This window comes from Podarcis erhardii (assembly GCF_964252035.2).
Source record: "Podarcis erhardii genome assembly, chromosome: 6".
Lineage (NCBI taxonomy): Eukaryota > Metazoa > Chordata > Lepidosauria > Squamata > Lacertidae > Podarcis > Podarcis erhardii.
The window spans coordinates 61,663,605-61,687,310 of NC_138510.1; the positions used below are offsets into that span (position 1 = coordinate 61,663,605).

General features: G+C 39.7%; 1 protein-coding gene across 10 annotated transcripts in view; it reads left to right on the plus strand.

The window, feature by feature from the left end:
- NFIA (nuclear factor I A) overlaps positions 1 to 23,706 on the plus strand; it is a 416,610-nt gene that overhangs the window by 378,401 nt on the left and 14,503 nt on the right. For 8 of the 10 annotated variants that reach the window (XM_081867220.1, XM_081867213.1, XM_081867218.1 and 5 more), the window contains one exon: positions 2,937 to 3,028. The exons of the other annotated variants lie outside the window; for them this stretch is intronic. In XM_081867220.1, coding sequence (XP_081723346.1) covers positions 2,937 to 3,028 — 92 coding nt within the window. The remainder of the gene's footprint in view (positions 1 to 2,936; positions 3,029 to 23,706) is intronic. 10 annotated transcript variants of the gene reach the window in all.

Sequence of the window (23,706 nt, forward strand, 5' to 3'; positions counted from 1 at the left end):
TTTCAGCTTCTGCTAGTCATTTAGGCACGAAGCTATGCAAGACCTGAAATCCCACTCTTTGTAGTCCTTATTAGTTCCCTTTTAGCTTCTTGAATTTCACCATGCAAATTTCCAGACGTGTCTTCATTGCTGTTATGAGCAAAAAACTCAAGTTTTAAATAAATAAATAAATAAATAAATAAATAAATAAATAAATAAATAAATGAATGAATGAATGATTCCCAGGATGCTGAATTCTATAGTCCAGACCAATTTCCATAGTTGAACAGCTGTAGAGTCTGATGCAAGGATACAGGCTGCCCCACATTTACCTCCTGAGAATCTTCCTGCGAGCTGCAGGTGGGAATTTCCCATAATCACAAACCAGTCATAAATTAACATTGGACATAGTAGATGTATCATGCAGAAGAGGAAAATTAAACTCAGGTGAGCGGATAGAATCTGCCACCAAAGCCAGCAGATCTGTTTACCAGACACTTGCCGTTTGTCTCTTAGAAGAATATGGTCTTCCACAACTGTAAAATGCTGCTGATCTTTCATTTCCTTTATGCAGGGGCCTTGGTACTTAAAGCACGTTCCTGGCACAAGCCCATTTTCTTATGTTTGCAGCATGCTTTATGGTAGAAGGTGTTGATCTAGTGCAAAATTGTGGTCTTTCAGATGTGTCCTGTCAAGTTCTGTTGTTTGCATCTTAGTAAAAAAAAGTGTTTGAAGGGAGTTAAATGTTAGCACCAGTCATATCAGAATAGTGTAGCTATTCATATCCTACATACCTTCCTTCTTGTGAGGAAGAAGCTGCACGCTGTATTAGATTACTGCTGCCTGGAATTCTGCTTTGCCAGCATTTATCCTTGTTGACTCTCCAGTTCTTTGACAGTAATCATTCTCCCAGAAAAGTAAGGAATTTGAAGACTACCCTTCACACCACAGAAAATGAAAAGTAATTCATACTGAAGAAGTTGCTTGTGACTTGCACCTTTCTATATACTGAGTTCAGACTTCAAGTTTGATATTGCAGACTCTGATAGGTAATAACTCTAGAAGGCCCGAGGCAAAGATCCTTCCTAGTTCTGCTACGTGGGATAATTCAGCTAAGAATGCCATCCGTTGCACTTGATATTATATGCGTAAAACAGATGCTGTTCCACTGAGCTATGGCTTCCCCCTGTTGCATAGCAAAAGGAAAGATGGGTCATATACTCCTAATAAAAACAGAAAAAACAGGTATTTCTATTGCATCACAGCAGCACTAGAGCTATGTGTCTATCGATCATCTCACACAGCTTAGAAGGCAAAATATACTTAACCTTCAAAGACTTCATTGACTTGTGAGGCTGGTAATTACCTGAAGTCTGAAGTCAGTAATTCCTTTGTTACCTGAATGGTGTAGGAGACACTATGGCGATGGGAAGGTTTGGAAATGGTAAAGCCTGTAAATTACATTTCCTTTTTGTCTTGTGCCTTTTTATTCCTGTTTTTCTAATAATCATGCCTTTTGAAGCATGATCCTGAGGGTGAAGAAAGTTTGTGACTTTGATCTCCAAGTGTAATGTTAAAAATATATTCGCTTCAGAAGCTTTGTTCAGATGGGCCAAAATTGCTGCTGTGTGAATGGTCTGAGACCATTTGCTCTACATTTCCTTTTTGTTAGGAAAGCCTAATACGATAGACCATGTTTACAGTATGGCTGTTAGACACATTCAGAAATAGAAAAAGAGTTTCTAAAAAGAAATAATTAAGATGTGACTTCAAAATTTGCTATAAACTTATTGCTATAAATGCAATAATATTTGGAAACTTATATAAAAATGTGACTTACAGCACCTGTGGTCAGGAGACAATAAAACCCCTTCTAAACATTGAATCCTGAAGAGCATTTGAGCACCTCAAATAAGATTTTGCCCTGTTCTTAACCAGCTCTTCTGTTCCATTGCAAGGGGATGCTTTGCAGTTGATCGAGGTGGGATAATGTACCTCAATAGAACAGTGTAGAATATACCATAGTACAGCATTCTGCTGGTAGATCATGGTGCCTTCCGTTCTACCATGCCCCATTGTCCTGTCCCCCCCCCCCCCCGATGCTTAGGAAAGGAAGTCTACTCTGGTTGGCAGTGGTTCTCTGATTTTAAGTAGAACTTTCTCGTTGCATGTGAAATACATAAGGAAGCTAGATTGATACTGTACACACAACATACTATGTGCGTTATCAGACATCATGTGTGTCTAATTCTTGTGCTAATGCTTTTTTTAAAAAATGTAGTTCCATTGAAATTTATTGTTTAATGGGACATGAACAGTTGGCCATCTGTCCAATAGTATTCTGATGAAAAGCTCACACAAAATCATGGCAGATCTCCAATGACTGTATATTGGCTGCTTAATCACACTGCATCTTTGGATGACTTAACTAACCTTCTGTAAGGCTTACAGCACAATCCTTGGTGTGTTTACTCAGACGTAAGTGCTGTTATGCACAATGGGGCTTTCTCTCAGGTGAGAACACATAGGATTGCACCCTGTGCCTGTTACTTTGAAAGCTATGGGCACCATCTTGTTAATATCAACAATTATATTAGTAGAAAGTGATGTAACTAAGGGCATGGTCTCCATAGAATGAATGGTTTCCCTTCTTTTAAATTGTTTGTTTTTCATAATTATTTCACTAAAGTTTGTGTGTCTTACTCCAGATATTTTTTTTTACCATGCCATTTTGTGTTGATAAGAAATACTGTTTCTTATTGCCCAATTATGTCCATATTTATATTGCCATCATTCAAAACCCAGTTTCCCCAAGTCAGATTCTTGACCCCTCCAACGTGAGCTCATTTCTGTGTTCAGCATTTGTTTAGGTGGCTCCAAGACCGGTGTTGTTTTTGGTGTTGTCTGTCTGTGATCTAGTGCTGCTTCCTGAACGCATGTGTCCCTTCCCTTCACAGCCTACTCGACACCCAGCACCTCCCCTGCAAACCGATTCGTCACTGTTGGACCACGGGATCCAAGCTTTGTAAATATCCCTCAACAGACACAGGTGGGAAGCTTTCGACTTCTGCTTTGTTTGCTGTGCTGCTTGTTAACTCTTTGGTGCACTTTGGTGTTGCTACGGAAAGTGACGTGTGTCTCTCCACCAGTCAGTTCATCTTCATGGTCTGAGTAACAGTGAAATGTCATTGCCAGTATTTGTTTGTATGTTTTGTTTTCCAAAAAATCCTGTGGCAACAATGCTACATTCAAATTCAATCTTATAAACTTTAATTCTGTCTTTCTGACACTCACAATTTTCTTTCTGACACACAGAATTGGTTTTTTTCTGCAGTCCACTTTTTCAGGGTCTTTTATGGCAAGCCAAGACACTGGTCACTTGTGGTCACTTCCACAAGGGAAATCAAAATGTAAAGAATGTCCCGTTCTCTACACTTACATCACATGCCATTATACATGTTCAAACACTAATATTTCCCCTCTTTCTAAGCTATACCATGCCCACTGTTTTCTTGTGCAAGAGGGACTTTGTATCTTCAAGAGAAGAACCCCAGGGCCATTTTTTCTCTTTGATAAACATGACAGTCAGCAGCTGAATTTATTAGATCATTCAAATTAATAGCCATATTTTAAAAGCAGCTGCTTCACGCATCATAGGCTGTGTTAACCCAAATTTACAGATTATTTTTTAAAATTGTTTTTAAAGACCTCAAACTGAGACATATATGGTTATATCCAAAGTAGTGCCAATGGAGTGCCACTGTTACAGCCCTACTTCAGTTTTGTCTCCTTCTGCTCTGGAGCTGGTTTTGAGGACATGTTTGGGGCTGCCAAGGACAAGAGGTGAAAGTTTTGTTCTGCTAGTTCAAACCTCTTGCTCCAGTGGAATAGGAGTGATGGATAGTGCCCAAAACAACATTATTAACAACATTTCTAAAAACTAGCCTAAGGCTAGCTATAGGCATACGTACTTTGGAAATATGTCCAGATAATTGAAACATACTTCTGATTAAATATACTTAAATGTACTTGGGAGTTTGAGCTTGTTCCAGCACCTCGTCAGTTAGGTCAGGTGATACTCAGAGCAGTTTCTAAAGGCTTTATTACATATGGAAGTGATGCTGCCTTTGACAGTCCTAACCCAGTGGATCAAGAATTCATTAGAGGAAACAGAGCACAGAATCTAAGTTGAGATGGAAGATAATGGTTTTGCGTTCTGGTGCTTTCGCCAAGATTCATGATTTCTCGACTGCACAGAAAACCCATAAATTATCAGACCAAGCATCTTTGTTGCAGCTGCTGTGGCACTTGCACAGCAATAAAAATTCCACAAGCAGTTCCTTATACACACACATCCCTCCCAAAGAGTCATTTCTGGTATTTTCTAATTTCACCCAAAGAAGAGGAAGGTTTGGCTACTACATCAAATTAGAGAAGCCCCGTTATAAAATACCTACATACGTGTGTGTGTGTGTGTGTGTGTGTGTGTGTGTGTGTTTTACAGGAGATAACTTGACCCAAGATTCCCTGGATATTTTTACCCAACTGGTTTGCTATACTGATATTCAGTATATGTATTTAGGGAGTAAAAAGTTTCACAAAGACCTCAGTGCTGCTCAGTGTAACATATTGATGCACACGGAGTATATTCAGAACTTTAACAAAGGAACTGAGGAAAGAATTTTGGAATACATCCGATTTCTACAGGTGGGAGAAAAATAATTTATGAGACTGGGATCATAGGAGTGGCTAACAGAACACAAAGTTACCTCAAAGATATTGTGGAGGTCAAAGAAATGTCTTTAAAGATTTTGTTTCCAGTGTCAAGTGGAACATAAAAGTGAAAAACCACCAAGAGCATCAAGAATTCAGCCAGCACTAGTTTGACCCCAGTGAAGTTGGAATAACCCCACCCTACTAAGACATTTTTTATAGCTGAATCAGAAGCTTGACCATTTTTTAAAAACTAATCTAAGACAAGGACACCGAATGTGCTTTTTCTGGGCCATTTCAAATTCCCAGTTGTCAATTACGAAAATAGTTGTTGGCAGTTTTGTTAGCGACTAATTTGAGCCAGATGTTGAAAAATATTAAGGCTGTACTTAATATCCCATAATCACGAGGAAGGGAAGAATTAACAAGAGGAATTTGTGTTTAGGACAACCATAGGTTTATTTAGAATGTTGTAATGGTTGCCGTACAATGTTTTAAAGGTCAAGAGCAAGAAGCATTTGGTTTCATTTAACAATTGAAATTTCAAATATAATCATTTATCATGAAGACCTATGACAAACTGCAATTCTGTTCTTCCTCCATAAAATTGAAACATACAACATGGACCAAATAGCACCTACTACAATGTCCTTATTGTGTTGCCATTTTCACACATGGAATACAGCCTGTGTTCATGGTCTTAAATACCATTTTCTGGTAAGATGACAGTTCAACTGTTGCTTAGCTTAGTGTGGAAAGTAGTTTGTGGGAAGCAGCTTACCACTGAGTTGTGCTGATATTCACCATGTCACTGCAAAACACCCCCTCCCTTTCCTGGTTTGCAGGTCTGGTGACAATTACCAAAGCCACAATAGCAAATTGTGACATGTAGCAACATACTTGTATGGAGAGTGGCCTGCAGAAACTAACCTTAATTGTGGCCCTTGCAACAAATTCACCACCATAAGCTTACTGCACTCTGAGCCTACCACATCTCATGTTACAAACTATAGCTATTAGAGCAGTGGTGGCTAATCTGAGTCTTCCATATGTTGTTGCACTTCATCTCCCATCAGCCTCAGCCAACAGAGCCAAAAGTCAGAGGTGATGCAATACTTCAATGTGATAGCACCCTACTTTGGGGGGGCTCCCTTCCCAATGCTAGGCTGGCCCCTTTGCTGTGTTGGTTTTGGCACCTGCTAGAAACCTTTTTGTTTCCGCAAGCTGCCCCAAGCATGTAATTTTATTAAAGATAATGGTTTTAGGATTACTGATTTTAATTCATTTTTGAAAAATGTATATATATTGACTTGGTTTGTTTTTATTGGTACTTTCAATGAATATTTTAAATTTCCCTTTGTGGTCCCCTTAGAGGTTTGTTTTAATTGAGTAAGCAGTATACAGACTTCATTAAATAAAATTTAAAAAGGGCCTGTAGCAGTTCAACAATGTCTAGAGGGCCCCAGGTTTGCCACCCCTCCATTGGGGTATAACTTGCTGGTGTGGAAGGTGTCATAATGGGACTGCTCTCATGGATGAGTGGACCTTATCGTTCCCCCAGCTTGAGGTGAGCTGATACAAGAGGTTAAAGATGGTCCGTTTGAGAAATGGCTTTTCACAAGCAAGCAAACAGTAGCTGCAGTTCATCACACAGAAAACTGCAAGTTGTATCATGTTCACAAAGCATGTGAACTTACCCTCAGTAATGAAATCGATATATTCCAGGACTCAGACTGTGAGAGCACTGTCTGCTTTCTTGCTGACTTCTCCATTTGCACTGTTTGGTAAGGGCTCTCCTTTATAGCTACATGGATAGAAGTGGTTAAACTGTGTTGGATTTCAAGCCTTCTCCGCATTGAACAAGGTCACAGAAAGTACACCAGCAACTCGGAGAATATTTTAACTCTTCAGGGTCTGTTTTTATTGGTTAGGCAGTAGAAAGCCGCTTGGCTGTCTGCTTTTCCACCGCTCAGCCTCCCTTCAAGTACCTCCTATTTAACAGATGTACAAGAAAAGTTTTCACATGCTTTTACATTTAAATTGTAATGTTTATTTTGTGGCCTCATAACTTTAAGCAGAGAGGTATTTTAAAGCAAGCTGTTTGAACCTACAGTCCTGTGCTCAGTTATTCAATACTTCAGCAGCCCTGTGCGCACTTACTTTGAAATAAGCCCCATTGAATTTGATTCTGTTTAAACAGACGTAAGTCCCTTTGATTGTATGGGGCTTCCAGATCAGATTGCTTAGGATGCTATAATTTTCATATTTGTTCTTACTGTTTAGGGGTAGACAAGACAAACCGTATTTCCATTGGTCCGATTTTAACAACTCATTGTAAATTTGCCTTCAAAGAACAAGACACTAAGTGTTTGAGCACTAATGGCTGCAATTGTAAACAAACTGACGCAGAATTAACAAAATTATGAACATGATAGTAATCAATAGTGCATATTTCTATTGACTAGATAACCTTGGTATGGTTAATTGTTTGGTTAAGATGTAAATAATTTAATTCTGAAATTTGGGGTAAAACGAAAACCTGCAAGCAGTTTATCTTGAGTTTTAAGTTATACCAGATATTTCCTTTTAGTACAACATCTAAATTCAAAATGGAGATGTTCTCTTTCTTCCAAACCTTGCAAATAATTGAGGGGCTGGGGTTGCTGCAGATTTCAATTAAGGGATGTGTGAGAGAAATTGTATGTGTGAGAGAGAGGAGGGGGGAGAGAGAGAGCTGTCTTATTTGTAAAGGAAATACTATCCCATGTAGATAGTCATCCACTGAAAATATTCAGTCCACTTTCCCCTGACATCTAATACCAAGGAATGTACCACATGCAACCCAAGTGATATTGGAAGTGTTGCAACTCCTTTATAGAAAGTCAAGCGGAAATGGCAGACTCTCCAGTTACTCAGTCCTAAACTACAGACTCTACCTTGACTGCCCCCCTCCCACAACATGTTCATATGGAATAGTGATTTATGTAGTCCTTCTCCACCAGGCCATCAGGAACAGCTGCATGGACAGTCAACAAGACACTGAAAAATCCCCACGTTTTCTATCGCTTGCTTCCTTGGTTTCTATCTCACCATGAGATTAGGAACATACGATGCATCACATGGCCCTACTCTCACTTTCTATCCTTTCTAAATTCCAGCACAAGAATAAGTACTTCTGGAGCTGATGTTTCTGTCTAGCTTGGTCTGTGAGGGCTTAGACATTTTTCTCACCTTGGGGAAGCTACTAAAGGAAGTTTGATACCACTGTGGAGTTTGCAGCCAACTCTTTGGAAATGGGAGGAATATGAACTTAGTCTATATATAGAAGGTGCAGGGAAGTTATAAGCCACAAATATCTTTGAAAATAATAACACGGGATTAATTTTATGGGCAAGTGCCCCTTCTTTCAGAGCAACACTCATCACCTTTTTTCTTGATTGGAGCCAGCTTAATTGCCGGCAGTTAAACTATTCAAGTTTTCTTTATTATTGCCCCATTCACCTTCCCACTCTGTTTGGTTGGTAATGTGCCTATAAAATATTTTTTAAAATATATGTTAGAGTAAGGCACTTGATTTGAAACCGGATTCTGTTAGCCTCCTATATAATTAAACTCGAAGAGTCTTCCCCCTACCCCAAAGCATGGGCGTAGCCAAGGGGGAGCACTGCCCCACCCCGATCAAGTAAAAAAATATAATTACTTAACTGACCAATCACATTGGTTCTGCCCCCCCAACAAAGATCCTGCCCCATCCAGCAAAGTCTCGCTCCCCCCCCCCAACAAAAATCCTGGCTACGCTCATGTTTCTAAGCTGGCTTTATGTTTTTCAAGCAGCTTTTCCTCCCTCCCCCCCCCCCTTTTCCCTTTTTTGGTTACTGCAGACATTTATTTGTATAGCAAATTAGGAACAATAAACTTCTGTCTGATTTATTGTGTGTTACCTCAGTTGGTTAGGGTGTAGTGCTGATAACGCCGAGGTTGTGGATTCTGTTTCCATATGGTCCATCTGCATATTCTTGCATTGCAGGGGGTTGGACTTGATGATCCTTCCAACTCTATATTCCAATCTATATTCCAACCTATATTCAATGATTGTGAAGGTTGGAAATGAGCAGATATAATGAATGGACCAATTTCTTCCGAAGTAATTCTCCTTAGGCAGCCTAAACCTCTCTTAACTAAACTATTATTTTTACAAATATCACACTCAGTTTTGTATTGTTAATATGTGGCAAATACTCAGGTATTTATCAAAGCTTTGTGCAGGATAAGAACTTGATTTAACTGCACATAGACGCAGGTATCACTAGCAGCCCTGAAAATAAATTACTATTATTATTAAAACTTAATAGTCACATGTCCCTAAGTGACTTATATTTAAAACCATAAATCCATAGGAGCTTGGGCAGCACACTAACACTAAAACAGAATCAACTTAGTCAAGCAAGGGCCTGGGCAAAATGTAAATCTTTACCTGATACAATACAGAGATATCAGTAAAGATGCCAGGCAGAGCATTCCACAGATGAGGAGCCGCAACAGAGAAGGCCCTGTCCCTTATCATCCTGAGAGGATGGATCTGAAAGGGGCCTCAGATGAAGATCTAAGGGTCCAGGTAGGTTAATATTGGGAGAAGCATTCCAGAAGTTATTGCAGGGGCAGACTTCATTAATATGGTGTCCTGAGCAAGGACCCCTCCCTCTGAATATATCTTATTTTTGCAATAACTCCTTTTTTTGTGCCCACTCATCTCAGCACCCAGGGGTGGAGGACGACCACCAGCACTGACCTAAATCCAGTGCTGTTATTAGAGTCCTGAGCCTTGAGGAGCTTTAAAGGTCAAAATCAGCAAAATTGAACTCAGGAGTGTACGTCAGCCAGTGTAACTGGAATAGAATGGATGCTTTATTATCTGTTTTATTATAACACAGTTGGGCAAGCTGTGTTCTGCACTAACTGAAGCTTCCAAACCATTTTCAAAGGCAGTCCCACATAAGGCACAGTCCAGTTCTGAGTTTACCAGAGCATAGATGACTAAAGTCAAATGATCTCTGCCCAGATAGGGTCATAGCTTGGGACACCAGCCTAAGCTAGTGGAGAACACTCCACAGTACCAAGCCCACCACTGCCTCAAGTGACAGAAGTGGATCCAGAAGAACCTCCAAACTAAGAATTTCAGAGTGACTATGACTCCCATCTAGAGCAGGTCACATAGCACCCAGCTAGACAGAGGAACCACCCACTAACGACATCTCCGTTTCAATTTATTGGCCACCATTCAGTCCACTATCATAACCGAGCACTAATTTAAGTACATCCACTGCCACACCTGAAGAAGATGAAAAGGAAAAACAGCTGTGTGAGAGTAGCATAGTAACTCCCAAACACTGTGTGAATCCACAGTTTCAAGTAGGTAAGAAACTTACTTTAGTGTTTGCCTTCGGAGCCAACAGCCCCCTTACCACAGCAACACACGGGGACAGCTAGATCTTGGTTATAGAGCTTGCAATGTGCTTGGAAAGGGTCTCCAGGTAGGGCTCAGAAACACCCCTATATGAAAGCCTTGAGAGTCACAGCCAGTCCCTACTGGGCAAGGTAAACCAATAGTTAAATTGCCAAAGGACACAGAATTTGCCATTGGTTCATGGAGATTCAGAGACACAGACCAAACCCCAAAAATGATGGTGCAGGATATGAATGATGATCAGGGTTTTCCCCCCCTAGAAAAAGAGGTGGGGGAATTTGCTGAGCACCCACCCAAAGTTGAGCTTTTTTGGGGGGGAAAGGAACAGCCAAAGTTGTTGAGCACCCACCTTCTGCCAACCTCCACCTACACAGCCACAACCGTGACACCAACACAATCATGGCTCTGCACAGCCCCAACCTCAAAAGTTGCCAGAACGCATCAAAGAGGTGCCAGAACTCAGTTCTGGTGAGTTCTGGCTTGAAAAAGTCCTGAGGATGATGAAGCATTTAAAGGAAAGAGACCCTACCAGGGATAAATGTGGAATAACATTGGGAAGGGCTGTGGCTCAGTGCTGGTGCATTGTCTTTCTATACAGAGTCCAAAGTTTGATCCCTGGCATCTGTAGGACTGGATATATTCCCTGTCTGAAATCCTAGAAGGCAGCTGTCTGTCAGTGTAGACTGTACACATCTAGCCACATCAGGCAGCTTCTGGTGTCCCTTTGTTCCTATAGCACTAAAGTCAGATTTATAAGGAAGTAATGGATAGCTTTTCTGTTTTCTTCTGTTTTCTGTTTTCTTTCATATCTTAAATTGTGCCTGTGGTATTAGTAGTGAATATAATCGGTTGTTTACTGCCCAGCCAAGAAGTCTAAATGGTGGTTCTGTCCGGAATCTCTGGTATTTAAGTTGTAGCCCAGTGGATTTTCCCATAAATATTGTAAAGAATCATTATTCTAGAGAGCACCCGTCAAGAAGGACATGATTAAGTGCAAGGCATTTTTCTTCCCAAGAAAGTGGTAACTAATGGCACAATCTACTGTTAGTCCTTCTGTGAATATTCATTAATTGCAAGGAAGAACTTCCCAGTGGATTGTTAGAAATACTGATTTATTGTCAAATCAATAAAGCTTTAAAAATAAAAATAAACACTGTATGGCTGATCAAAGCAGCTTTAAAACAAGTTAGCACTGTATCTCTAAGGAAGTTCTAAACTTCATAGTACTTTCTTTATGAAAGGTATTGGTTCGTCAGCCGTGCAGGTTAATGATTAATGGGGCTAGAAATCCACCCTGAACTGTCTGTTTGGTGTTTCATTGTTGTGGCCAGCTAAAGTACTACAGAGTTTATAGATTCTCTGATTTCTGCTTAAAATCGTCTCTTACGCAGCTGCAATTTCTTTTTGCCATATACCTCCATTGTCCTGCCGAACATACATGAGAGAGTCGAACTGCAGCTATGCATTCTCAGCTACATTTTTTTCCTTTTCCTTTTTGATTTTCTGCTCTCCACTTTAACCTCCCCCACCAACCTCCACTGCAGATAATGGTGTATTGGATTAGCCTTCCTTGCTGCTGCATCAGATCCCGATCGATTTATTGACTCTGTCAGAGAGGCTAGTACAGTAATTGTTACAAGAGCAGAATGGAAAGCAAGAACATGTCCACATAAAAAATAAAAATGACATTTTGTTCTTTCTTTACCTTCCTCTTTACCTTTCCTTACACTATAGATCTTTATGTGTATACGCAACAAGAGACCACTTAAATGAACCCATTACTTCTACATTATTAATTGTGACAGTTGGGGTGCTACATGATTACAAACATATTATTGAAAACATTGATCTCACTCTACTGGGGTGCATTTTAGTAGTTTTTTTGGGGAGGTGACCGGCTTCTCTGATGGTTGTGTCAGGGTATCACTGAATCACATTTCCTTGCTGGCATTAGGTTTTCAATATGAAAGATCTTGGAACTGCATAAAATAGTGAATCCCAATAAAATGGTAATAAAGAGACTGAAACCCCAGTCCTATGTGTGTATAACTGCAATGGGCCATGTAGCAGCTTGCAGCTGTGTTGGTACAATGACAACCTGCACTGTTGCTAGTAGAACAGACCTATCGCCCTGTGCTGTGTATTCATCACAATCCTGTTACAGTTCTAGCCCTATGATAGCTGAAATGTGCTTAGGCTTTGTTGAATATGAATCATCCATAATCTTTTTTCTTTTCTTTTTTTTAACCTTTTTTTGCCAAAGAACTGTTTTTCTGCTTTAACGTAATGTGATGTCCTGGGATCAGCCCACACCAGCCATAGATCATAATGTTATGCTGGCACATTCTATTTTTTATTATTGCAGATACAAATGAAGCTTTCATTAAACTGCACATAAATAAGAAGATATATCAAATGCCATACTTTAGGAATCCTAAAAATTTGCTTTTGCTATTGCTCAGAGGAGAAAGCCGCTGGCAAACTGCATGTTTATTCAGAAATGAGACGCAATGAATTAAATGGGATTTAGTGCCAGGTTAGTCAGCACAGGATACACCTTGGTCGTAGGAAAAATTATAACGCTTTCCCCGGCATACAATTTTGCCAGGATTAGACTTTAAGAAACCAAGCACTTGACAAGGGTTATTAATGCATTCGCCCATGTAGCAGTTCCAGTGAAATCATCTGGGAGGGAAGATTCCATTGGCACCATTCATTCATTCAATCATTCATTCATTCATTTTATTTGTATGCCACTTTTCCACACACACAAAATCATTCTCAAAGCAACTTGCCACAAAAAAACACAAAAAAATTTGTTTGAAACAGCATTTCAAACAAATAACATTTAGTAATAACATAGCAAAACAAAAATATAATAAGATACAATACTATACAATAAGTTACAATACAAAACATCCAATACTATAAATATAACAAGATTACTTAAACAAGCAGCATCGCAACAGCAAAAATAACATGTGAGCTTCACCATTTCACCTTCGTCCTAAAAACACCCCTTCTATGATGCTGCTCACAGTCAGTCTCCTGCAGCAGCTTCTTGTAAGGTTTCAAGGGCAAAGGGGTTGGGTAGTTGGAAACACCCACTCCTATGACGTTGCTCCGCTGGAAGCTGCTTCTTCTTCTTTTTCTTCCTCCTCTTCTTCTTCTTCTTCTTCTTCTTTATTACAATTGTATACCACCTTTATCTGAAGATCCCAGGGCAGTTCACAACAGAAAATTACAAAATGGGAATACAAAATACATTATAAAACAGAAACAAAACAGAAACATGCTTGTATCTGGGGTGAATAGAACCTTTAGGGAATTTTCATAAAGACCTTGGGATACAGGGAGAGAGCTACCCTCCGGCCCCACGGGACACACCTCGTTCCTGACTCTATATTCCACCCCGCAGCAGATTAAATTTAAACATTCACAGTTATCATCATGTCTTGTTTGGGCTTCAAAATGAATGGCTATACCTCAGGTTACATACGCTTCAGGTTATATACGCTTCAGGTTACAGACTCCGCTAACCCAGAAATAGTACCTCGGGTTAAGAACTTTGCTTCAGGATGAGAACAGGAATCGTGTTTCGGCAGCGCAGCAGCAGCAGGAGGCCCCATTAGCTAAAGTGGTGCTTCAGGTTAAGAACAGTTTCAGGTTAAGTACGGACCTCCAGAACGAATTAAGTTTTAACCCGAGGTACCACTGTATTTAAAGAGAGTCAAGAGGTGTGAACCGAGATTTTTTTTTTTTTTTTTTAAAAAGAAAGCATGTATCAAGAGTGTGTTGTGTGTGTGTGTGTGTGTGTGTGTGTGTGTGTGTGTGTGTACACACACATGCATGCATGCATGCATGCAGACTATCATTTGGCCTTAAAAAGAGCTTCCACCAGAGTTTGTGGTAATTTAAAAGCTCACAGTTAAAATCTGAGTGCTCAGAAGAGAGGGATAGCAACGTTAAATAATAATATTAAGATAATGCTATTAAAATACAGTGAAAGCAGCGATCCCTCTTGCTGTTCTGGCTTCTGGGATAGCTGCGCAGCCTGCATTTGCTCCATAAGACACACAAACATTTCCCCTTATTTTTTAGGAGGGAAAAAGTGAGTCTTATAGAGCAAAAAATTTGGTAGTTCTGGAGGTCCGTTCTTAACCTGAAACTGTTCTTAACTTGAGGTACTACCTTAGCTAATGGGGCCTCCCGCTGCCGCCGCACGATTTCTGTTCTCATCCTGAAGCAAAGTTCTTAACCTGAGGTACTATTTCTGGGTTAGCAGAGTCTGTAACCTGAAGCGTCTGTAACCTGAAGTGTATGTAACCCGAGGTACCACTGTATATACATCATTGTTCTAGAATGAATTAAGATGACTGAAATTACAGTCCTGTGAGTATGAGGTAGAACATATTTTATGTAGCAAAGATACCTTTGTTCAGTTGGTCACAATTATTCCCATTTTTTAGACTGGAATGTGTGTTGTGAAGATTTTCACAAGACCACTCTCTTTACCAAAGCACTCCATGAGCTGGTTGCCTTAAAATCCAGTATACATTAAAACAAATGTATGGAAAAACAGACTGGAAAAAATAACAAACAAACAACAGAATTAACCTGTTGTTCAAACTGTCTTCTGGTGATAGAAATATGCAGCTTGCAGTCAATAATATTCATATTCTAATAAATATGAATGTTAGGTTTTTGCACAAAATAAAAGAAAAAAAAATCCTTCCAGTAGCACCTTAAAGACCAACTAAGTTAGTTCTAGGTATGAGCTTTCGTGTGCATGCACACTTCTTCAGATACTTATCTGAAGAAGTGTGCATGCACACGAAAGCTCATACCTAGAACTAACTTAGTTGGTCTTTAAGGTGCTACTGGAAGGAATTTTTTTCCTTTTATTTTGTTTTGACTATGGCAGACCAACACGGCTACCTACCTGTAACAGGTTTTTGCACGGAACACTTATTCTCAGGTCACCAGCAGCCTTCGTAAAGATTTCTCACGCTATGCAACTGATAAAATAGATGATTGCAAAGCAAACCAGATACATGAATCAAGCTAGACAATATTTTTATTTCTTTAGCTAATTTCTTTTTTTAAAATGTACTAATCTGTGCAGTATTTTTTATACATTTACTAGGATCTCTGGTGTATTTGGGATATGAAAAGTTACTGGAAATTTTAGGTTGCACTGTAAAGTCAGTGGGTGTGTTTTTATTAAATTCCACAAATACAGTTGGTTCATTTTTGCAACAAATTCTTTTCCTTTAAAAAAAAAAATTCAGCCCTTATATTCTGCTTGAAAATAAATGTACAAAGAAAACTGAGTATTTTCCATCTTTCAGTGAAGTAAGGACAAAGGTCAAAATACCCATTTTCCTGGCAGGCAATAACCACAAGTACAGTTATAGTCTAAAAACCATCCCCGTAAAAGCAGTATTGTGGCACACCATAATGTATTATTTTTCAAGGATTCCAGAACAGTTTCCCTCACTTAATAAGTAGCATGCCAGGTTCTCCTCTCCCTCTGCAATCAGAAATAACTTTGGAAACATATAGAAAGCCAGCTGATTGCAAGCTGTGTTTGCTCAGCTAAAAATTGTAGGCAATACGCAGAGGAAGTAGTACATGCTTACATTCTGGAAGTGCTTAAGTTGTCTAATTGCAGTTGGGATTTGGCCTTGTCTAATTTCTCTAGTTAGTGCCCAGTGCCTAAAATATTGCACTCAGTTTCTTGTGGCCAAGCCCCATTTCTTAAAATTTAGGGCTTTAAGTATGCACTTGGTTGAAGCCAATTAGTGGGATTGTGATTAACCCCATGCCACTATAAGTGGACAGGTCATTTTTGTCCAAACTTGCAACTGATTGAATTGACAGCAAGATATTGAATTTCAAACATCTGATATAAGCTAATGAAGTGTTTCAGAATCATGAGATGTGACCATTAATAGATGCTGGAAGTGGAAATGTGTGTGTTGATCCCTTCAAAGCGTATAATTATGATTACTGTCATAACAATAACTATTAATTCAATTCACTTGGTATGCTACATACTGTTAAAACACAACACTAATAATTAGTCTGACTTTATGCTAATAAATAGTTTGACTTTACCCCGTGTGATGCCTGATAGGTTTGATGCAGACTTCACCTTATGTTGAAATAAGGCCTCCTTCCATTTACAGAATAATTATTCACCCTGAACCCAACACCACGCCCCACTTTTCCAAAGTTTTAAGTTAATAAATAAACAATAACTAGAACTGCAATGTTTAGTCAATTATCAGTTAAAAAAACATTTTGACTGATTTATTTTGCAGCAGGTTTTATTTTTAAGAAATTGTTTAGTGCTTTCTGTAAAATTACTTAAAAGAATTGCAGCTAATAGGATGTTGTATGTGTATCACCTAAAAGCAGAGAAATGGATGCTGCTTCTCCTCCCCAGACTGTTTACTTTATTAATATGCAGATTTAATAGATTAATAATTAACTGAGTGAAGCTTAACCTACCAAATATCCCAAGATTTCTTTAATTGTATGACAGCTCTAATAATGGACAATGGTCAGTCTTAACTTTTGGGGAGGGGGTGCTCAGTTAAATGTCTGTTATGAATTGCCCTTGACTTTAATTGTCCTTTATGGATGACTCTCCAGATCCTGCCCCTCAATACTGCCTACGTTTTTCATGTTGTTCCAGGATCTTCACTACACAGTGTCCTTTGATAACCAAGGACAGCTGTGGTGGACTCCTCTAGACATTTCTATCCAGACCAGAAAGTCACTGCAGTGTAATGTGAGATGTGGCTTCCTTTGACCCTGAAAGCTCCGCATATTGCCGCTATCTAGGCAAACCGGGGGGGGGGGGGGGGGAGTTAGACCCAGAAACTGTACAAGATTGGACTAATATCCAATCCTTGGTCCAACTAGAAGCAGTCAAATAAAGCAGAAGTAGTTTTATAGGGGCAGGGTGTGCGTCAAAGGGAATTATAGTCTTAATTCCACCCTTTTGCATGCACATTTAACATTATTTAACATAAGCAGTTGCTCCATTAACACAATGCACACACTTTGGCCCTTCTACCATGGAAATGTGTTACCAAGCAGTAAGATCACTTACAGTAATTATTTTTTTCTGCCTGTTGCAGCAGTTGTAATGCACTATGTTGGAAGATGGGTTGTTGTTGTTGTTGTTGTTGTTGTTGTTGTTGTTGTGTGTGTAATAACAACAACATAATTGCTTCAACATAAATGAATTTAATTGCTTCAACATAAATGAAGCAATTAAAAATCAATATGAATTTTTAATATGGACATGCCGCAGACCAGCTGAATGAAGCTTATGGATCACTGATGGTCCATGGACCACCGTTTCGGAAGCGCTAAAGCATTTTAGGTAGTATAGCTAAATAAAAATGACAGGCTTTAGCCACTTAGTCATTGGTGCATCATGTTGACTGCCTATTTCTTTGAGAGGGACACTGTGCTTTCTTACATTTTCATAAGGCTCATCTTGTACTAGAAATCATTAGAAACTATTGAGTCCAGTCTTCAAAACAGACTCTTTGGTGTCAATGCTACCAGTATTAGGACACTTCCATGCTTCAGGTGTGTGTGTGTGTGTGATGTATGTTTGCTATCACATCCAATTAAATCTACATAGCTCCACATCAATGTCATCTTGGGTATAACACCATTTCCTTCCTTCAGTGAAGGTGATAACCCTTATTCTGTACCTACAGCAAAACTGCTGATTTTGACAAAATGATATATATATAGCAAAAACATCTATTTTGAGAACTGCTGTTTGTTTTCTCTTATACTTCAACTCTCCCCTGGGTCCAAAAAAATGGGCTTTGAGGATTTTTTCCTGTTCATGGGTACAGAACTAAAAAAAACATTCTAATATGTCTCATCACATGTCTAAACATGATAGTCTATTGATGTGTACTGACCAATTGTTTGTGAAAGAATAATAGCTGTATTTAGAAATTTTTTTCCTTGTTGTACTCCTAAGATGCATAGTTTTTTTTTTAAAAAAAAGTCTGTTTGTAGATAACTTGCTTTGGGAGCCCAGCCTTTGGTTCAAACTGAATAAAACTGCAAGTACAGTCTTGAGAGCTTGCTAACAAAGGATTTTGCAAAACTAACAAAAGCGGAAAGTGCAATGAAGAACAAAGGGTTAGACTGTGGTGAAAGTACAAGCTGGTTGTTATAACACTGGGGCTGTTAGGATAAGTTATGTTCCTTTAAAAAAAAGTGTAATATTTTAACTGTAATGCTATATGCAAATAATTAAGGATATATTGTTCTACCCCCTTCCTTCCTCTTCTCTTGGTTATGTGGAAACTTTTAATACTGGAGCTTGAAATTTGTGCCTCTGGGTCTCAAATGCCTGAGAAAGCACTGCAGGCTGTAACTGCAGAACATTCCTTTGGTGGGCCCTGGAAACAGAGCAAGCTAGCACAAGAGAAGTTCAGAGAGATCACATGTAAATGAAGGCTGGCTCTAGGCTCCCAAGGAGCATTTTATTTAGTTTAAATTTGAACTTGAACTTTTAAATGCATTCCAATGGAACTGGACAGAAAGTATTGCTGGGTGCAGTGGGAAACCATTTTGCTCCGAGTACAGCCTCCTTGAAAAATAGGTTGTTAACAACGCCAGGGGGGGGGGTAGTTTTATATCCCAGACTTCCATAAAAACACACAAAGTGTGAAGAGGAGACACATTTCCAAACACTCGGAAAGAGGTGATGGGCTGGAGAGGGGGAGGCGCATTTGACCAGGATTCCCTGGCATGTAACCAAAGCATGTGTGTGGATGTATGTGTATATATGGCAAAAGAAAACTGCCATGTACAGTGTGACTGAACTCTTACAGTGAAGGAACGTACTGTGCACTGACATGTGCTCTCAGTACTGCAATTCAAAGCAAGTCTTGGTTACTACTAATCTTACCATATTGAGAAGGCGCGCAGTTGCAGGCTGAGAGTCATATGACAGATTGACACTTGGCACATCAGTGGTCCTTTATATATGACTATCTAGTCTACCATACATAGTTGTGCTGGTCCTATACCACCAGTGCATTCAGAGGAGCGCTGTGCACCTTTCAACAATGCACACAGAAGGCTCCTCTATTTCAATGAGACCTTTTCTTATTACTTTTAAACTTATGCTCTTCATCAAACAAGAGCTTGCCATTAAACTTTCTATGTAGCGGGTGAAGAAGAAGAAAGTGTGTGTGTGTGTGTGTGTGTGTGTGTGTGTGTGTGTCCCTTGCCAGGGCCTGTGCACCTGCATCGAATCCCTGTATAGTTTGCCAATTAAGTGGAGGCTCTGAAAAGACTCAGTCTGCGGTTCTGTAGTTTAAATTAAGGGCATGAGATTTTTAGTGCATTAACCTCATACCATCTAGAATGCCAGCATATCCCGACTTTTCATCTGTGTTTTAGAGCATCCTGCAAGTAGATGGAGGCAGAGTGCTTGTATTCCAGTAAGAAAAACCTTATGACTAACAACAGCTCGTAAGCAACACTTTGGAAGTCTCTGAAAGATTTCATCTTGCTTTCCACTTAATCCCCTTGCTGCTGTACTTGAGTTCTCAAGTAACTTTGATAGTGCAGGCTCACTTTAATGGGTACAATCTATTTTTCATGACAAAGCAGGAAATAAGCTGTCTTAGGTGGGGAGGAGGAAAGATTTACAAAATGTAATCATTGTTGAAATATTCCCTTTGAACTAGCTTGTCCGCAGGGGTGTCTGGCTCCCAATATCCCAGTTTCTTTAGAACACCCTTACTAGTTCTTCCCGCAGATCAGGTACACTGGTGGTTCACTTCTTTGATGTCTTGAATGAATGAAAGAAAAGCATAATAAAAGGGAGCTGTTGATCAAGCATAAAATACTCTTTAAGCTGACAGAATGGCAGAGTTAACACATCCTAAGCTGCTTTTAGTTTTTCCCTTTCCCCCCTCACATTTTCCTGTGCTTTGTGTACAGTGGGGGTTTGTATTTTTTCCCCAAAGCCTCTGATCTATGTAGTATGCCGTCCTATAACAAAACCAGAATAGGATTGTTTCTTTCTCTTGTTTGCTTGACTACTTTTTCTTTTGCTTTTCCTTCTCGCCACCTCCGCCTGAAAAATCTGAAGTTAACTATTACTGTGACTGGCTTTGAACGTGTGACATGAAAGTTTGGGCCATTAATTTAAAGTAAACTTGGCAATAAACACAACTATTCCTTTCCTTCTGCAGAAGCATGTGAGATTTTCCTCATAAGAATTTTAATCTTTATCTTAAAAGTATAATGTTTGATCATTTTCTTTCGTAGCAAAAAGGTGAAAGTTTTCTTCCCGTAGCTCTAATTCATATCATAAATTCCTTTGCGTAATGTATACACCGTATTCAAAGTGACACTCGGTCTTGCTTGCTTAGATTACATTCAAAGCCTTTCTCTCTGATGGTTCTATATATTATATTCAGACTAAAGGCAACTGTGTTTCATTTCAACCAACCTTTAATTCATTTTTCAGAATTCAGACACAGGAGATCCTTAACTTGGATTTATGCATTGTTACAAAGGAAACTTTCTGGACTACTCAGTAGATTAGGAACCAGCAGCAAGAATTGCTGCATGATAAATGTTGTGCTAGGTTTTTGGAGGGCACCTGTTTTCCATGACTGCTGCCACTGAGAAACACAGCTCCCCATTGCAGGGCACCTGAAACAGGAAGAAGTTGTGCCACTTCAGTCACTTGGAAATGGGGTACTTCGCTTCCCATTCAGAAAAAAAAGGAAAAGGCAGCATTAGTGTTAACAGTGAACTGGTGTGCTAAAGACATATTAATATAAAAACTGAGCTCTCTCTCTATATTATATATGCTTTCAACCTTAGTTGTTGGAAGGAAGTCCTGTTATAGAGCTATAGGATGAAGTTCAGTACAGTTCATGACATTTAGTTTCCTTCAAAAATTTGGGTATATTTTGCTTTGAAAATTTTGTGCCCTTGGGGAAATTTGCGCCTTTCTTTTAGGATGTTCAAAGTACACAACTGTATATTACCAAGATTGCTATTTAGGGAAATGGGGGTCTTCCATCCCTTTTTGCTGGATCTGGCCATTCATCCATCTAGTCCAGCATCCTATTCTCACAGTGCCCAACCAGGGGCATTCTCCCCTTCTCCTGTTTCCAGAAACTGGTGTTCAGAAGCATACTGCTTCCAGAAGTGGAGGAAGAAATAACCATTGGCATTGGTAGCCACTGATAGCCTTATCCTCCATGAAAATTAAATATTTGTCATTGTGTTCAATCGAACATCCTTAAAGCCCATTTTCATACCTTTGTCTTCACACCTGGAGTTGTTGGCTGTGGGAATTGCAATGTGTGCACTTGGTTTTGCAGCTCACATACTCAGCTGAATGCCTGAGCACAGCTTAAACCTATGTATGAATGTGTTCAAAGATTCATACCATTCCCTTCTAGCAAAGTTAGATTCAGAGTCAACTTTCAAAATAAAACAAAACAATAAAATACCAACAGCTTTAAATCAGCAATATATTAAAATAGCATAAAATCATATAAGAAGACAACAATATAATATGAATGCATGTGTCCTTCAAGCCTGGAAAGAAGCCGAGGCCAACTTATTTTGATTTAGCCTAACTTTCCTATGTTCCCAATCAGTGCCGGCCCAATCTTCTTAGAGATGGCAGGTACCACTGTGAAGTTGTCCCTCATAAGTGCTGATCAGCAATATCCCTTTTTCTATAAATTGAGCAACATGTTGAGGTGAAAAAATGGGACACTGTGTTTTGGGGTTGCATTCCCGTGCAAGATCACAACTATTGCATGAGAGCATAGCACCCCAAAACGTGGCCCTGATAAAAGCACTTTTTCGGGGCAAGATCACGGTGCCCAAAAAGGCCACCGTGCTTTCGCATGAATAAATGGGATGTCATGGTTTCCCCAGGACAGCTGAGGGTTATGCTGTGGTGTTCCACAAAGCCCCCCTTTTCAAATGTCATCTCCACCATAAATGAACAAGATGACCTTATAACTAAGGTTGGTGCCAGCTTCACCTCTGTTGTGAGGGTATTTCACAACTAGGAAGCGGTTGCTTTGAAAGACCCTCAAGGCTTACGTAGTCTATTGCCTCATAGCCCTAGCATCTTAGCTGCAATGTCGGGACAATAATACTGATGTATCTTCTAATAGTACTGATATATCTTAATACTTAAAAAAATGAGCATTATAAACTACTATATTAATGTTGTTGAGGCCATCAAAAAAACAGGGTAGAATCATACAGACCACTGTGTTCCAGGCCTCTGAACTTTGCAGGCTATTCAGTCCCAGAGAGTTCCCTCTATGGCACTGGTGATGAGCCTTTTTTCACCGAAAGGTCATGTTCCCTTCTGGGCAACCTTTGAAGGCTTACATGTCAGTAATGCACAGAGCCAAAGGCAAAGATAGGCAGCACGACAAATGTGAACTGTACCTTTTGTACAGTAGGCTAGTTTCTTCACACATCACTCTCTTTCTTTCCTCCATCCAGGCAAGCAACAGACATTATGGAGTTAAAAGACACATTTCAGTCAGGCAAAGAGACTCAAGGAAAATGTGAAGCAGAGCTTGTGATGGTTGTAGCCTGGTTAGAGGGTGGGTGGGAAGGGATATTGCCTGGGCTAGAATATGGAGGATCAGACCGAGAGGCCCAGAGGGCTTCATTTGGTCCTGGACCAGAGGTTCTTTGTTCCTGTCCTAGAGAATGTAGCCCCCAACGGCACCAATAAAATCAACAGCCAGTGCACCACCACAGAAAGACCCTGGCCTGGCTTATCACACCTTACTTTGGGTGGGACCCCAAGAAAGGCCTCCACTGTCAATCTTGATACACGGGCAGGTTTATATAGGAAGAGGTTCTTCTTCAAGTACCTGAGTTCCAAGTCATTCAGAGCCTTATGTTTTAAAGTCAACACTTCAACTTAGGCCCTGGTAACCTAAAGCCAATGTGGAGTAGAGGTTATATTACTGGACTAAGACCTGGGTTGTAAGTTCCCATTCAGCCATGAAGACCACAGAGTGACTTAGGCCAGTCACTGCCTATCAGCCAAACCTACCTCACAACATTGCTGGGAGGATAAAATGGGGAGAACTATGTGTGCCACCTTGAACTTCTTGGAGAAAAGTTTGTCTATAAATACAGTTAATAATAGTAATGAGACTTGGCCTAATCTTTGTATTTCAGCCTAACCTACTGCATAGAATTATTGTAAGGGAAATTGTGTTGGTGAGAGGGGGGATTGTACATGCCCTGTATGCCACCCAATCTCTTTGGAAGAGAAGGGAAATTTTTATAAATCAATAAAAGGCCTTAGTTATGAATGCATTTGGGGAAAATAAAAACTAGCCTATGGAGTTTGTTAGAGAACATTCTGAATGTATTAATGTCCTTAAATAACCCATTTTGCTTTGAGAAGCAAGCCAACTTGTCACACCCAGTTCTGGATTCCACATTAACAACCTCCTTCCGCAGCATTAAACTTTGCC